The sequence below is a fragment of the Sarcophilus harrisii genome, chromosome 1 (assembly GCF_902635505.1).
Source record: "Sarcophilus harrisii chromosome 1, mSarHar1.11, whole genome shotgun sequence".
Classification (NCBI taxonomy): domain Eukaryota; kingdom Metazoa; phylum Chordata; class Mammalia; order Dasyuromorphia; family Dasyuridae; genus Sarcophilus; species Sarcophilus harrisii.
The window spans coordinates 649989310-650005871 of NC_045426.1; the positions used below are offsets into that span (position 1 = coordinate 649989310).

General features: G+C 53.0%; 3 protein-coding genes across 5 annotated transcripts; 1 reads left to right on the forward strand and 2 right to left on the reverse strand.

The window, feature by feature from the left end:
• Positions 1-393: 393 nt before the first annotated feature.
• Positions 394-3202, forward strand: MISP3 (MISP family member 3). Its single transcript, XM_012542079.3, has 3 exons — positions 394-1447; positions 1767-1837; positions 2728-3202. Exons 1-3 carry the CDS (start codon positions 451-453, stop codon positions 2809-2811), a joined length of 1152 nt encoding a protein of 383 aa, XP_012397533.2. The 5' UTR covers positions 394-450; the 3' UTR covers positions 2812-3202.
• A 5226-nt stretch (positions 3203-8428) lies between these two features.
• C1H19orf67 (chromosome 1 C19orf67 homolog) lies at positions 8429-12005 on the reverse strand. Of its 3 annotated transcripts, none has more exons than XM_031947697.1 (6): positions 11267-12001; positions 10989-11130; positions 10724-10824; positions 9810-9995; positions 9074-9217; positions 8429-8764 (listed from the first exon to the last, which is right to left on the reverse strand). In XM_031947697.1, exons 1-6 carry the CDS (start codon positions 11602-11604, stop codon positions 8581-8583), a joined length of 1095 nt encoding a protein of 364 aa, XP_031803557.1. In that variant the 5' UTR covers positions 11605-12001; the 3' UTR covers positions 8429-8580. The 3 variants fall into 3 exon arrangements, with proteins under 3 accessions (XP_031803557.1, XP_031803556.1, XP_031803558.1); XM_031947696.1 differs by having other exon boundaries at positions 10989-11133; positions 11267-11999; XM_031947698.1 differs by lacking the exon at positions 9810-9995 and having other exon boundaries at positions 10989-11133; positions 11267-12005.
• A 638-nt stretch (positions 12006-12643) lies between these two features.
• SAMD1 (sterile alpha motif domain containing 1) lies at positions 12644-16301 on the reverse strand. Its single transcript, XM_003760683.4, has 5 exons — positions 15429-16301; positions 14581-14863; positions 14274-14370; positions 13664-13775; positions 12644-13438 (listed from the first exon to the last, which is right to left on the reverse strand). Exons 1-5 carry the CDS (start codon positions 16299-16301, stop codon positions 13280-13282), a joined length of 1524 nt encoding a protein of 507 aa, XP_003760731.3. The 3' UTR covers positions 12644-13279.
• Positions 16302-16562: the final 261 nt, after the last annotated feature.

A 16562-nucleotide genomic window follows, 5' to 3' on the forward strand; every position in this document is an offset into this window, starting at 1 on the left:
GTGGACATGGTGTCACGTGCTAACCCAGGGGGCATCGGATACTGTGTTTCCTGGGGAGAGCTCTCTCAAGCTTCTTTTCCTTCTAGAATGTCACCCTAGAATCCCCCTTACCTAGCCCAAGGACACAGAAGTCCAGGAACCTAGTCTGGGTGGTATCAATCGGAATGACGCCCGGCTCAGTTTCACAGAACAAAACTATATTAGACAGAGGACCCAGGAGCAGGAGAGGGTGTCCCAGCCAGGGCAAAGAGCTAAACTCTGTGCCGGGGCCCCAGGAGGGGCTCGAGGGCCGCGGTGGCTGTGTCGGAGGCCGTGCGGGGCGGGGCCGAGGTCCAGGCAGGTGCAGGGGGCGGGGCCTGGCCTGCCCTCGGGGCCAGGAGGGGCAGTTCCCGGAGGCCAGGGGCGGGCCGGAGAGGAGAGTCGGGCGGGGCCGACGGTCAGTAGCTCTCGATGTCTCAGAACTCGCTGCCCGCCGCTGCCACGGGCGCCGAGCTGGGCATGGAGCCCCCCGGGGCTGCCGCCGAGACCCCAATAGAGCGGGAGATCCGTCAGAGCCAGGAGCGCGAAGCGAGCCTGCGACGGAGCCGGGGTTTGAGTCCTAGCTTCGCCAGTGGGGAGCTGGTGGAGCTGCGCCTCCGGCCCATCCTTAGCTTGCTGCCGGGACCGGGGCCTGGACTGCCCCGGGACGTGGAGCGCGCCCGAGCAGGCGCCCAGATGCAGCGCGACATCGCGCGGGAAGCGCGCCGGGAGGAGGCGCTGGTGCGCCTGGGCTCGGGGCCCTGCAGCGGCCAGGAGAGCGGCCAGGGGCCGCAGTCGCTGAGCGATCGCAAGATGGTTTTTGAGGCTGGGGGCGCGCCTTCTCGGGTAGAGACGGTGGGCCGGGGCCCTTCGTTCACTGAGGCCAGTGGCGCCGCCCACGTGGTGGTTCTGGAGCATCGCAGCCGGCTTCGGCCACCAGTTCTAGCTCAGGCTCCTACTCCTGCTCCCGTTGCAGCAACGGCTCCGGCCCGAAACTCCGCTCCAGCAGTTGCCCGGACGCCAGACCTGGCCCCGGCCCCGGCCCCGGCCCCGGCCCCGGCCCCGGCTCCTGTCCTGGCCCCGGCCCCGGCTCCGGCTCCTGCCCTGCCCCCGGCCCCACGTGCCCCGGCCCCGGCTTCAGCCTCTGCAGTGAGCGCACCGATCCCGGCTCACACTTCGGAAACAGCTCCAGGTGCTCGGCCTCCGGTCCCGGTCCCAGCTGTGGCCCCGGCCCCAGATCTAGCTTTGGCCCAGGCCCCCACAACGACCCCCTCCCCCGCTACGGCTCCGACTCCGACCCGTCGAGTCCAGTTGTCGCTGCTAGAGCAGGAGGTCCAAGAAGTTCACCAGAGGGAGCGGGAGCTGCAGCGCCAGAGACGCAGCATCTATGGGACCTCAGAGTTCAAGGAGCCGACCCCGAGTCTCACCGGTAAGATGCCGGGCCCTCCCCCTGCCTAGTTCTCGGGCTTCCCTGGGCGAGTTTCAGAGCTTCTGCTTTCGAACCCCCAATTCCTTCAATCCCACCCCCTTTACGGGGCTAAGGGAATCCGTGCCAAGGGAATCGGGTAAGTGAGGACATGAACAGGCCTCTAGCTTCTATGTACATTTAGTAGGGCGTGGACTGCTATGGCCCCGGGCATCAGGCTGGGGGAGGAGGAACTTTTCTGGGCCATAAAACAGGAAAATCACCGAGATGAGACGACGGAGAGGCTGCTCCCCATTACTTTATTTGCCCCCTTTTCTTGCAGAGAGCACACCTTCTGGAAAGCTTTCAGTGGTATGGCCCCCTCGACGGAACTCGGAAAACGGCCTAGAGCAGGTGAGAAATGTCTTTAACATTCAAGAATTTATCCATGTCCCAAGTACTGACCATACACGAGCAGCTTCTCTCCCCCCACTCTAAGAGACTCCAAATCCAGGAAGGAGACTAAATTCATGGGGCCTCAGGCCGGCCGTTGCTCTCCTAGGCTCTATCCATTTGGATACTCAGTGAAGTGGAAACTTCACTGTCGGGAGCCCGTGATCCAGTATTGACTTTGCGACTCATTCCCATTGTGGTCTAGGAATAGATAATCCCTTCACTTTCACATTTCTCTGGGCTTTCCCATCAGTTAAAAAAAAGGGGGGGGGGAGAATAAGATCATAGATATAGACCTGGAAGGGACTGCAGAGGCCATCTAGTACAACCCTCTCATTTTACAGAGAAGTAAACCGAAGCCTGGGGGGGAAGGAAGGGGAGAGGAGGGGTTAAATGATTTGTCCAAGATCACACAGCTAATAGGTGTCAAAGATGGCATTAGAAACCAGTTTCTTCTTATACCGGAGCAAATGTTCCCATTATACCTCACACATATGATTTAGAAAAAAATAATTACAGCTAGAAGGGACTTTAAGAGTTTAAATCCACTGGCCAGTCATCCCTTCCCCATCCCCCATACAAGGTCTAGATATGAGATGCTCTAGAAAAGATACTGGGCTTGGAGTCAGAGATCTTGGATGTTAATTGTGCTCTCTGTTCACTATCTGTGTAAACTGGCCAAGTAACTGCACTGGGGGTTCATCCCTATGAAATGAAGGAGTTGTACTACTGGATGACATTGAAGGTCTCTTTCAGTTCTGGAAGGGAAGCTCAGATCTCTGGTTTAGGAACTCGTCTGTTTTTTTTCCTGCTCCCTGCACTCACCCTCTGTTGTTCCCTTTCCTTCATAGGATTACCGTGGTAGTGCCTGGTCCGTTAATAAAGGGAAGAAGATCTTGATCCACACTGGGGAGTCCCTCAGCCAGGAGGAGTAACTGGTCACCTGTCCCTTCTCTCTCATTAACCTGGACTGAAGAGCCTTAATTGGTTACACCTTCTCTCCACTAGCCCTAGCTAGGGGAGCCTTAATTAGTTACATTCCCCTTAAATACTTCCTTCACTAACCCTGACTGGGAGTTCTGATTAGTTACACCGTCATCCTTCTGGCTAAATCTGGCTGGGGGGTTTTGATAAGGCACCTGTCCTCAATGCTGCTGTGGCCCCCTAACCCATCCTGGAGGGAGACAGAATGCCTTCTTCCCCTGTCCTCTCTGGGAAACTGACCAGCCCATACCCAGGCCTCTGACTGTTACATGGCTGGGGGAGAGGGAACCTTCTTCAATTTTCTCTGCTCACTGTGCCATTAATAAACACCCCTTCTTTCAAGGGTTGTTTGTGGCTCTTCATTCCCCAGGGACTTTGTGGTACCCTGCCTAGGAAGGGGGGAAGCAAGGGTTGGGCAACCAAAATATTTCTGATGTGTCTAATTCTGGCTAACCCGAGGAGGTGGTGGGATGCGGGGCGTGGGGGGAGAGCACTGGGGCCTGGGAAAGCTACGGGAGGAGCCCTTCGGAATCTGGCTCTTGTTACTTAAGAGGCAGTTGGCAGCCCCTTATCTGCTGCCCCTGCCCAGCTTGTTCCCTGGGACCACAATCGTGGGAGGAGGAGGAAGGGACAGATCAGTTCATATCTTTCTTTTCTGGGCTGCCCGACGCTCAGAGTTCTATCCCTCCCCCCGGGTATTCTAGGATGCTCAAGGCTGGGCTAAGCCTCATCCCCTGCAGCTGGAATCTCTAGGTCTTGTCTCATGCTGCCTCCACGTGGCCAAAAATAGGAAGTCCAATCTCAATTGCATTTCCCCCTTTCCTTTCCCCTTGAAAAACTGAAGCTGAAAGAAAGTGAGATTGGAGGATGGACTGTAGGCACTCTTAGGACGGACACATACAGCTACTAACATAGAATTTAGAGCTGCTGGGGAGTCAATGGAATCCTACCTTTTTACAAGAGAAAACCAAGGCCCAGAGGGATTAAGTGATTTGCTCGTGGTCACCCCTAAATAGTTAACACATTCAAAACCAGAGTCAACTCTCCACTGTGCACAATGTCTCCGAATTGGTATTCAGGTTTTCAACTTCTCCCCTCTCCAATCCATTACTAACAAAGAAATTTTCCTCATATTTGGAAGGGAGCATGTCAGGTCTTTGACCCAAAATCCTTCAGTTGGTTCCTCATTTTATATAGGATAAAATACAAACTCTTTATCATGGCATTCAAGGCTTTCCAGTCCTTTCCCTCCAAAAGCCCCATTTTTATCTGTACAAGATTATTTCAACTTGGTATCCCCTATCTTCCCAGATTAATTCTGTGGAGGCAATATCCATCCCTTTAATGTGCTTTCTTCATCTCTGTGCAGGAAATTCTCTTCCTTGAAGATCCCGTTTAGGTGCCACCTTCTTTTGGAAGTTTTTACTGTTTTTAGCTGAAAATTACCCTGAAGCTCTCAAATTCCTTAGATTACATTTCCTTGAATATCTTCTTTATACATTCCGTCTCTTATAACAATTATTTGTGTATATATCATACTAACTCTCCCCTCTCCCATATTCGTTAGATTGTAAAGTCTGAGAGGAACGGAATGTTATTTTTCAGTCTTGTATCTCCCAGATGCTTAATAAGTGCTGGCTCAATGAAGATCCCAAATGCCTACGGCACTTTTCCCTCTGAATGTCTTTGCTCAGACTGTTTCTTTTGTCTGCCCTCCTTCCCTAACTACCTGTTGAAATTCTATCTATGCTTCAGGACCCAGCTCAAATGCCAAATCCATTCATTTGACCAGCAAAATGTATTTAGCATTTACGTCCACTGCCTCAAGTGGTGGAGATAGAAAGACAACAGCTAAAAAATAAGCCCCAATTAATATAGAGTGAGGAGAATACAACAGCTGGTCAGAAACTTGGGGGATTCTTCTACCTACCTTTTGTTTTGTTTTGTTTTGTTTTTTGCTAGGCAAGTGGGGTTAAGTGACTCGCCCAGGGTCACACAGCCAGGAAGTGTCTGAGATGAGATTTGAACTCAGGTCCTCTTGACTTCAGGGTTGGGGCTCTATCCACTGCATCACTTAGCTATCCGGCACCCCGCCTTAAAAAAAAAAAGATGAGGAAACAGAGGCTAATGGCACTGGAGTATGTAAGGCTGGATTTAAACTGAGGTCTTTCTGGCTGAGAGCCCCTTATACTATCTGGTACCACGGTACCACCCAGCTACAAAGAGATGAATTTAAATAAATTTGGTGAAGGAATAACTCAAAGGAGATCCAAAAAGGAGTCTCTTAAGAGTGTCTCCTCTGTTGAGCCTTGAAAACAAGGGAGGGCTTATAAAAGGCATGGGTGAGGAGAATACATGGCAGGCATGAGAGATACAGGATGTACCTCAGCACTGAGGGAATGCTGGCATTCATGTAGTACTTTAAGGTTTGCAAAGTGCTTTGTAGTCTCATTTTATCGTCACACCAACCCTGGGAGGTACTATTATCAGTCTTATTTTATAGTTGGGAAAACCAAGGCAGACAAAGTGTCTTGCCCTGTGCCTTATAACTTGTAAGTATCTGAGGCCAGATCTGACCTTGGGTACTATTATGCCAGTCCAGTCATATTTGATTTGTAACCCTATTTGGTGTTTTCTTGGCGGGGATTCTGGAATAGTCTGCATTTCCTTTTCCAGTTCATTTTACAGATGAGTAAACTGAGGCAAACAGCTAGTAAATGTCTGAAGGTATATTTGAACTCAGGTCTTCCTGACTCCAGGATTGGCACTCTACTTTGACAGGTAGCTGCCTCATTATACCACTTAGCTGGTTCCAAAGCACAATAGGGAAGGCTAAGGTCAGAGAATTAAATAGGTAGAATGCCAGTCTTACTAGAACATAAAATATTCTAAAGAGGAAATGGAAGTGGAACAAAATGTCTGGAAAGGTCCAGCCAGCTAGAGTTCCCCCCTCCCCCCAGCAACTGCTCTGGATAGGTATGCTTTCTCTCCTTTTATGGCACTTTGAAATGATCATAATAACAGCTAACATTTGTAGAATGATGTAAGGTCTGTAAAATACTTTACATCACTAGTCTCTTTTAATCTTCATAATCACCCTGTGACAAAGGTAGCAGATGTATTATTATCCACATTTTACAATAAAGAAAGCTTCACTTGCAGATGAATTTGGCCCAGTTACATAGCTAGGAAGTCTCCCCTACTTAAGTTATCTACGCACATCTTTCAAGATCCTTAAACTGGAGTTTGTGAACATAAAAAAAAAAAAAAAAATTGAAAACTATGTCAATTAATTTCCTTTGTAATCCTATGTATTTTATTTATATGCTTAAAAATACTGTTCTAAGAAGGTGTATAGGTTTCATTAGATTGCCAAAGGGATTCATGAGTCATAGGAGGTTAAGAATCCCTTCTATTAGACTGGTTTCCACAAAGGTAGAGAGCCTATCATTCTTCTTGCTGTCTGCTTTTCCTTAGTATGCTCTCCTTTTCAATCCTGTATGCCCTTCTCCTTTTACCCTGGACTGAACATCCATCAGTCAGCAACATACATTCATTGAACATCTGCTGTTTTTAGCCTATTGTAAGATATTGTGGGGGATCCATAAGAACTCTCAAGGGACTTGTCTAGCTCTCAAGACAAGACAAAAAGTTAAATGGTAACAGAAGTGAGCAACAGCACAAGAGATGTTACAAAATGCAAGATTTTAAATAGCAAAATGTACCATTTGTACCACGAGTTTGAGGAAGGACTTTGAAAATTTGAAGGTCAAGAATGCTTCTCTAAAGCTGATGACTTGGCAGACTCTGCTGAAGTAACTGCAGATGGTTAGCCTGGAAAAGGGAAGACTTGGGGAAGTGATAAGTGTCTTCAAATATTTGAAGGATTGTCCTTGAGAAGAGGGATTAGATTTATTAAAAACCAAAGGGCAGAGCCAGAAATAATGAGGAGGCAGATTTAGGCTGGGGGAACCCGATGCAAGTCGTTGAGCTTGTGAGCATCTCGGGCAACTCTTCGGACTGACTAATGGTCTGTTCGGAGCATGGGTTCAGAGATCGGGGTTCTCTGATGCTTACTGCCTGTGCGACCATGGGCAAGTCCCCTTCGTCTCTTTAATGCAGGGTTTGGACTAAAAACCTTGTGTAGCTCGTTTTCAGCGCCAGACCTTCGAGATAGAAAGCTTAGCACGGAGACCCGTGGGGACTGACAAATGCTTGTTTCCTTCTCTTCTCCCCTCCATTTTATAAATCACCTGCTGGCTGGAATTTACCTTGGTGGAGGGGTTCCCACAACGAAAGTTCCTCATGCTGATGAGATCACCCATTTTTTGCCCATAGAACCCTGTCCTGATCATCAGAACCACTGGAAAGGTGAAGGGAATGCCTTGGAAAGTAATGAGCTTTCCACCACCGCATTAGATGCCCGTTTAAGAGATAGGGATACACGGCCGGTCTCGGCTTGGAACCGTCTGGTTTAGAGCTCTTCCAGTTCTGTGACCCTGGACTTTTTAAACCTGGGGGCTCCTAAACCAGATGGGTGGGGGAGGGGAAGGAGACCCACGATTCCGAGCAAGATTTATCGGGACAGAGCAGACGCCGAGATGCGGTTCCCACCGCGGCCACAGGGAGGCGTCCGGGAGCGGCCCGACTCCTTCAAGTCCAGGGGCCAGCCGAGGTTTCCGGGGCCAGTCACTCCGGTCTCGGCCCACGCAGATTTCACCGGAAGATCTAACCACGACCCTTGGAGGGGAAGGGCGGGCGCTATGGAGCCCGTTCGCCCCTCCGCAAAAAGGGAGGGATCAGTGGCCGTCCGGGAATGGGAGACGGGGGTTCCGACAGCCGGCCCCCAGCCTACTCCTGCGGCCGGGAAACCAACCGCAGCACGCGACAGGCCCGGTCCCCGCGCGGTACTGTGGGAATCGTAGTCTTGTGTAGGCCAGAGCCGGAAGGGACCTTGGAGGTCGTTAAAGGCAACATTAGGCAGCCGGGTGAAAGCTATTTTTACAGAGGAAGAAACGAAGGCCGGAGTTAGCCAATCTCTGTACTTTCCAGCGGGGTATGGGATCCTGCAGGAAGGAGTGGGACGCTCCTGCCTCTCTCCCACCCCCTGCCCCATCAGAGTGACACAGCAACTCTGGAGCAGAGTAAACATTCGAACCCGGGTCCTGTTTCTGCCTACACAGGAATCTTTCTATTTGATCAGGAGGCAGCCTTTTCCCGAAGGGGATCGTTCACGGAAGCCCCGTTCCGCGGTCTCGCAGTTGGCCAGACTGGCCAGGCTACGGAAAGGACCGCGGTCCTATCAATCAACTTCGTGGCCGGGGCTCCCGTTTCCGGAAGTGTACGGTCGGGGTGCTTCCGTTTGGCTTCCAGTGTTCGTTTGCGCATGCGCCACCCCAACCCTTCCCGCTTGGGATACGTACCACTCCCTTTCAATCCCTAGGTAGTTCGCCCGCCCCCATCTCCACCCCTTCCCCCTCTCCAGTTTTGCCGAGCTTCCCCGACGGGAAGGACCAGCTTCTCTCTGCGGCGTCAGTCAGACCGAGGCCCCTCTCAATTCTTTCTCTTTATTAAATCCAGAACTATCTATGCAGTCTAGAGGGAATCGCCGCGTCCTCGGCTTCCCTTGCCCAAGCCGCCCGCGGGTTCGAGAAGGATCCGCGACCCTCTCCCACCCCACCCCCCCCCCCACGTAGCCAGAACCGCGGGCTACCGAGGGCTCAGGGCCCGGGAGCCCCAGGCCAGCCAGGGGGACCCGCAGCGGTACTTGGGGCTCGTCCCGCGCTCCCTGCCTGGCCCGTGAGAATCTGCACTAGCAGATCGGTGGCCAGCGTGTGAGACGGCTCCTCAAAGCCTATGGTCAGCAGCTGCTGGTATTCCCCCGGGGGCTGAGGGCACAGGATCCTGGCGGGAGGGGGAGGGGAACATGGTCGGAAATCGTGGGAACAGCGGGGTTGTGCCTCTGACCCTCCCCCCGCCCCACCTGCCCCCCTCGGTTGTGGCTGGGGCCCAAGAGTTGCGGACGGACGTGCTGGAGATGGGGAAGGAGGGGGAGAACCCAACCTTGCTCCACCGATTTTTTTTTAAAAGGGTTTCTACAAAGTATTTAGGAAAGCTAACCCCCTCCCCCCTGTTTTTTCTTTGGGGGAAAAACTCTGAGATTAGGTTTTTTGGAGATAGGGCCAGATCTTCAAGCCAGCCCTACTCCCTTACCAGGAATAGATATCGGAGGAACCATCTTGGCCTGGGCCCAAGGGCACCCAGCGCCCAATGGACCAGAGCTTTTGAATCTGGGCACAAGAGTTGGCAGGACTTTTGCCCGTGTCCTCCCAAGTATCTCGATAGCACAGGAAGTAGCTTCGGGAAAGGGAAGGAAAGGAGAGGATGTAGATGCTGACAGTATTTACAGTCTGGCCCCTGGGTCTTTCTTTTGGATCCGGAAGAAGAGGAAAGCGGTGGGGAGTTCATCATTGGTTGAAATTTTTGTGAAATTAAGCAAAAATAGCATCTTGTCTAGCAGTTTTCTAGGCTTTCCCCAATAGGATTCTGAATGAGCCAGTGTAAGTATTATTATTCTCAGTTTTGGGTGGGGAAACCTGAGCTTGGAAGGCTAATCCATTGGCCACAGTCATACAACTTCTACATCTCAGATAGTAAAAATAATACTCCCCCCCTTCATTTAAAGCAGGCCCAGGGAACTGAAGTGATTCATCTCTCTAGTATCAGAGCTGGAAATTGAAGCCAGGTGTTCTTGACTTCCAACCCAGAGCTCAGGCCACCCTTTGGTGGAAGGATACATGCTTTTGTTTCGGTTTTCTTTAGGGGGAGCCTAGACTAGGGAGACTGGGATTTTCATTAGGAGTGAAAAGTACTCAGGTTTTGAAGTGGAGGTCTTTTTCTGAAGGAAGTAAATTTTAAATGGTAGTGATGGTGAGTCAGGGAGACTCACTATTCTACATGAGGCCCATGTCCCCTGTTGTTGGTCTCAGGACTAGCTTCTAGATTCCAGCGCATCTTCTTGTACAGGTATCGGGGAAGTCGGCCAGCTGTGTAAGGGGCTGGAGAGCAGTATCGGAAAACTGAAACTTGATGGGAGGGGCCCAGGGAGAATTTTCCGCAGAAAAAACAGGAGACACTGATTGGGTCATGAGACAGGAGAGCAAGGATTACAGGTCTTTAGAGATCATTGAATCCAAATCCCCAAAACCCACTACCAACCCCTCAAGACCTAGAGAGTTTAAAGAACTTGCCTACGATTATAGATTGGAATTGGAAGAATCCTTAGAGAGGTTCTTAGAGATCATCTAGTACAACCTCATTTTACTGAAGAGGAAACAGAGGCCCACAAATTAAACCGTTTGCTCCGGATTGAACAGATGGTATTTGAAAAGATATTTGAACTCAGATCTTGCCTCCCACTCCATCACTTGCTCCATACATAGGAAAGGTAATGAGTTAGTACAGCTAGAATTTGAACCCACGCTGTGAAAAACAGTGTTTTTCTGGTTTTGTTTTTTTCTGATTGAGCAGAGCTCACAAAAAATGTTTTCCCTTAAACAACTTAAAGAAAATAGTACAAATATTTCTGTTTTACACATGAAAGAATATGTGTAGTGACTTGTTCAGCTAGAAAGTGAGGGCCCATATTCCAGTGGGCTGACAGTGACATTTCAGTGACCTGAAGTGTCCAAACAGAGGATATTTGGCTCAATGGCTGGAGGATTCAAGGGGGCTAGTTAGAGGTGACCTTCTGAGTTGAGATATTTATGAGATGAGAGAGTCCAAAGGGGTGGGGGAGGGAAGTACCTAGGACCATATTTTCGGCCCAGATTTCCTTGTCTCCCCTTCCCCCAACCCAGTTACCTGAGGGGATCAGTCTCTTCCAGTACCACAAACCCGAAGGAGGCATACATAAGCACCAGCTGCTCCAGCCTAAGGGCCAGCTGTTGGGAGATTTCTAGCAGCTGGAGGAAGAGGACAGTACATATCAACCCAGATGTGGCTCCTCCCAGTTGCAGGGGAAGGCAGTTCCCCACCCTATGCCCAAGCTCCTAACCTTCACTCTTCCCCCTCCCCCTCCAGGAGCTAGGGTATGGGCCCGGATCCAGTTCCCCTTCTGCTGACTCACCCTTTTCCGAACTAGCTCTTGTAGGGCCCCATGAATTGGGGGCATGCCCCTGGCAGCAGACTCCAGGTACAGGAAGTAAGGCTGGCACATCTGCAGGAAAGTTGGCATCGCCTTGGCCAACTGCTCCTTCTGAACCCGGTCCCTGCTGGGGAGGGGCACAGCCCCACTCGGTCATGGGAGGGGAGCTCCAGCTTGAGCTTCCACCTCATCTGCTCCGCCCACAGCACCCATCCCCCTCTCCTGATCCCCAGGATAGCCAGGCAGTCTGGTCCCATCACCTGTAGAGCAGGTAGCTCTGAAAATCCTCCGCTTTCTTGAGCAGGTAGCGGAGCTGCTCCGTGATGGGGCTGAACATACTTTCCAGAGGCAGTAGCGCAGGGCCGGGGGCGGGGGCTTGGGGCGGGCCAGGCAGCGGGGCTGAAGCCAAAGGCTGCCCTGGGACAGGCCCCCCAGGCTCGGCATCTGCCGAAGCCCCTGCTCTACTAGGGACCACCGGCCAAGGGGACTCAACTCCGCCGTGCGGGGTAGGGGCGGGTCCGGGGACCGAGTCTCCTGCTGGGAGGGAGTCTCGGACTCCGGTAGGCAGAAGCCCCCCGAACCAGGGCTCGCTGGCCATGAGGAAGATAACTGGGGAGGCCGCACTGGGCCCTCCTCCCCCAGCGGAGAACCCTCCCCAGCTTTCCGAAGCAGCAGGCTCCCAGGTTTTCTGCTCGCCGACTCCCACTACCACTGAAGGGAAGCCGGGGCCGGGGGCTGGGCCTCATTTGAATGTCAACACGCGCCAGGTCAGGGTTGAGCTTCTCTCCCAGCGGCCACGCGCCGCCGAATAGCACGCTCCAAGCTCCAAGTTCGGGTTGACAATATACATATATACCTATGCTGCCTCACTCTTGTAGCCCAGAAACATAGAGCCTCTGCCGTCCTGCCCTTTCAAAAGAACTACCACCATCCTCAAGATTTCCCCGGGGATTGGCAGTTTATAACCACGTGTTAAAGTAGGAAACTGAGGCCCGGGAGGGGAGGCAATTTAGAAACACATAAAACGTCCGGGCCAGAAGGGACCCCCTAGCTATAATTGATGGTTAATGGGTGGCAGATGGACCTTAATTTTCAGGTGGGAAAACTGAGGCCCAGCAGGGTAATGACATCATAGATGGGTCCATAGATGGAAGGAGGATCTCTTGATCATTTAATTCAACCTTTTTTGGGGGGTGCAGGGTGGGAGACTGAAAACAGCCTTCCCCAAAAATATAGGGAAAAGGACTAAGTGGTCTCTAAGGCCTTTTTCAGCTCTATAACCTAACAACATTAGGGCAGGAACACTGGATTTGGAGGTAGAAGCGATAAGAGCTAGAATTTATTTAGCACTTTAAAAAGGTTGACAAAAGTGCTTTACAACCGTTAACTCATTCTATCCTGGTCAGGACCTCATCTCAGTTTTCTCTTTTGTAAATTTGTAGGTTGGACTAGGTGTTTTAAGATAAGTTCTAGGACTCCAGCCTAGGATATGATGATGACCTCCCATTTTTCCCCCTAATGACAGAATCCAGTAAGGAGGTGATGCCCCTGCTTAACCCCCCCCCCAATATTAGACAGATGCATGAACAATAGAGACATTTAGACAGATTCACATATACGTACATAGACACATCAGAGACTTTTCTTTTAATTTTATTTAAAAAACCTCAGGTGCAATATTAAAAAGCAACTTAGCCAGAGCAACAACCAGAAAGAGAGAGAAAACGAGAGAAAGAGAGGAAGGAAACAGGACAACCCACCACTTCAACCCTGGGCAAGGTTGGAAGATGGAGACTGGAAGGAAAGGCATTGGGATTAGGGGAACAGATGGGGTGAGAGGGAAAGGCCAGTCCAGTCCTGTCCTTACTTCCTCAGGGTGAAACATTTACAAAGGTGAAGTCTGGCTGAATTGGGGGAAGGGCTAGGGAAAAAGGAGGGCTTTCCTTTCCCCCCCCCAAAGGAGTCTAGTGTGGGGGGGTGTTGGGGTCCCCTCCTGGTATGCTGCAGGAACCTGCATCTGCCCCTGCCATCACCCCCAGCTTGGAATGCAGGATGTGGATAGGAGAAAGATACCTACAGTTAAGGGAGAGAAAGTTGGGGAGGGATGACAATGAGGCGCCTGCCTCCCTGGAATCTCTTTGGGGAGTGTGTTGGGAAGTGGGTATTCTCCCCCTTAGGGAGTTCCTGGATGCTAGGGACTCTTAGGCAGATGGGGTACAAGGGAACTGAGGGAAAGGAGTAGGGGAAGCTTAGGGGTCACAGGGGGTGAGGGCTCAGCCAAGAAACCCATCAGGGTCATCATCTTCAAAGTGGCCCTGCTGAAGGACCTTGATGTGATGTTCATAGATTTTGAGGGCTGGCCCCAGGCGGATTGAAAGGCCAGTTAGCACATCCGTGCGCTGCATCAGCAAAAGGGATTTCCCGTCAATTTCCTGGAGGGGAAAGAAGCAGAGCTCACTTGGATCAGGCCTGAAACTCCCTCCAAGGCCCCTTTAAATACATGGCATCTTTCTGGTTTGTAATCTCAACTACTAGTTGAGATTACTCTGATCATCAGTGTGTGTGTGGGGGGGGGGGGGGGGGGGAGGAGCAAGGGACCCAGAGAAGGAAGCAAGGAACCCCAGGGGGTGCTGGCTTCAGCAGAATGGAGGTCTCACCTGTTCCTGGAAAGCAGAAGCCTGTTCAGGGAAACCAGCCTCAGTGAAATACTCTACCACATCCATCACTGTCCACTCCACAGGGTCAGATGGTTTTTCCTTCCTACCAGAGCTATGGATACCCAAACAGACCATAATATTGTCATCATCCCATCTAACACTACCAAACATTTAACATGTGAAAATTCTTTGCAAATCATCTTCTCATTTCATCCTCCTGTGGTAGATAGGGGTGGGACGGGACAAGGATTACAATTCTTATTTCAAAGGAGGAGACTGAGGCTGGGAGGAGAGGAAAAGGTTGGAAGGTCATAAGATCTGGGTTTGACTGTCATTTAAATTAAATAAACATTGACTGTATTCAGCCCTTGGGATGAAGAGGTGATGTTATTGCCCTTCAAGAGTCCCACTACTGTTCAAAACCTTGTAACATAGTTAACGATACCCACTTTTTAGTTTCTGAATGATTGTTGAGAAATTAGTATGACCAAGTCTATGACTCTACTTACAAAACACTGTTTGTTGTTTTCACTGGACTCCCAGGGATCAGCCCTGACCCCAAGTCAGCATTAGACCCAACCTCAAGAGACAAAAACATTCACTGACTTACGAGCAACCAAAAGGAGTTCCATCAGCACTGGGCAAGGCTGGCTTTCCGGGGGGCAAAGGCACGGGTGAAGGGGAATCTGGACCTGTAGCAGCTGAGGCTAGGGTAAAAAGGGCATAATGGTCAGCTTCTCTATCCCTCTATCCTCCCTCCCCAGACATATCCCAATCCTAAAAAGAATTCTTCAGAAATTTTTTTCTTTCATTATCTACCTTGTTTCCCAGGGCACCCCACCCACTTTAGAAAATAAGGTAGCTTTCCTGTTCCTCCATCACAAAAGGAACTTCAGTTTCTGGAACTTTTTTCTTACCTGAACCCCCTTCCATCTTCACCACTCCCATTGGGAAGGCTTCCCTGGTTCCATCTGCTAGGGCTGAACGGTGACCCTCATCCTGTCGACCTGGTGCTATGGAGGAGCTCCACTCCCTGGGCCTCTCTTTCCCACTTTCCCGATGGCCAGTCTCTCCATTGTACTGGTTTTGCCCACCGTGGGCACCCTCTCCCTCAGGCACCTCAGAACCCTCTGACAAAGCAGACACCTCTTCTTCATCCTCTTCGTCTTCTTCCTCCCTCAGGGACTCTTCCCCGGACTTCTATGGGGAATGAAGAGAGTTTGGAATGTTTTCCACAATCTTTTCTGATCTACATTCCCTAGATGTCCTCATTCTATCTGTTAGACTTGAAAGATGGGGGCTGTCCAGATTTCTGGGTCCAAAGTTGATTTCTGCCCTTGGGAGTCTTTAACATGTTCCAGGAAATTAACTCCCGGGAATCCTGACATGACACCCTTCTCTAGGTCCCAAACCAGACTGTCTGCTCCCAGAGCTTCTGGTCTATTTCTGAGGATAGTGGGGGGAGGGGGCACTTACTGACCCCGTGACCAGGCCCTTCTGGGTGCTTAGCCCAAATCCCTTCCCCTCCACCCTTGGCTTGAGGAGGAGCTTAGAGATTCTAAGCTCTTAGTGGTCATGGATCTCTAGTTCTCATAAAAACATCCTTGCACTCTCCACCGGGACTGATCTCATCCATCCTTTGCGTACTCCTGATCCCTCCTCCCTAGTCTCTCCTTCAGTCTCGCTTTCAGCCTCGGTCACCCGGGAATCCTTTGCTGATCTTCCCCTCCCAGTGCAGGACTTTCATTCCCAGTCCTAGTCTTACCTTGGTTCGGGCTGCTCGGGAGCTAGTGGCAGGAGGCGCCCTTCCCGAACGATCGTTGCGGGGCAGGGCAAGACTGGCGATGCGGGTGCGCTCTAGACGGCCTCGGGCAGCCGCCGCTTCCTCCTCCAGCAGCAGCCCCTGCACGCGCCCGCGGGTCAGCCGGCCTCCGCCGCCGCCACTGCCCCCGAGGTAGCGCACCACTTCCCGCAGGCTCACGGGCCGGGCTGGTCCGCTCCGAGACGCGCCCCCCTCCGGCGGCAGCGGCAGCGGCAGCGGCGACGGCGGCGCCGGCTCCCGGGCGGCGGCCCCGGCGGGCGGGGGGGCACGGCGCGGGCCGGGCGAGGGCGCCCCGGCCGGAGGCGGTGGTGGGGGTAGGGGCGCGGCCCGCTGCGCTCGGGGGGGCGGCGACGGGGCCGGGGCGCCGGGAGAGGGGGGCGCTGTAGCCGCAGCTGCCCGGGGCGCTCGGGGCGGGGAGGCGACGGGCGCAGGCGGAGCGGGCGGGGGCGGGGGCGGCGCGGCGGCGGCGGCGGCAGCCCCCCGGGGGCCGCGCGGAGGAACGGGCGGGGTGGCGCCCCGACGCGGCGGCTGCACGCGCGCCGCGTTGCGGTACGAGATGCTCCCCTTGTAGCTGACCCGAAGCACGGCGCGCTGCTGGATCAGCTTCTCCAGCTCGGCGCGCGTGCGCTCCGGCTCCGGCCCGTGCCGCCGCCTCACCATCCGGCAGATGCGCTCCAGGTCCGGCCGCGCCTTGCGCGAGCGCAGCGAGTCGATGGTGTCCAGGATCCACTCCTGGTAGCGGGGGGACGAGGCGGACGACGAGGCGGCGGCGGCCGCCGCCGTGTCCGGCGGGGGCAGGGCCGGGGGCCCCGCCATGCCTCCCGCCCGGCCCGGCTGCACCGTGCGCGCCGCCTCCCTCCCAGCGCGGCGCCCCCCCCTTCCCTCCGCTCTCCCCTCCCCTCTCAACCCCCGACTCCCCTCCCTCTCTCCCTCAGCCGCCCGCCTCCTTCTCCTCCTCCTGCTGCCGCCGCCGCCGCCGCCGCCGCCGCCGCTGCCGCTGCCGCCGCTGCTCTTCCCCCTCCCCCCGGGGGGCGCAGCGCCTCGGTGGAGCGGCGGAGGCGCTGCTGTTTCTTCGCA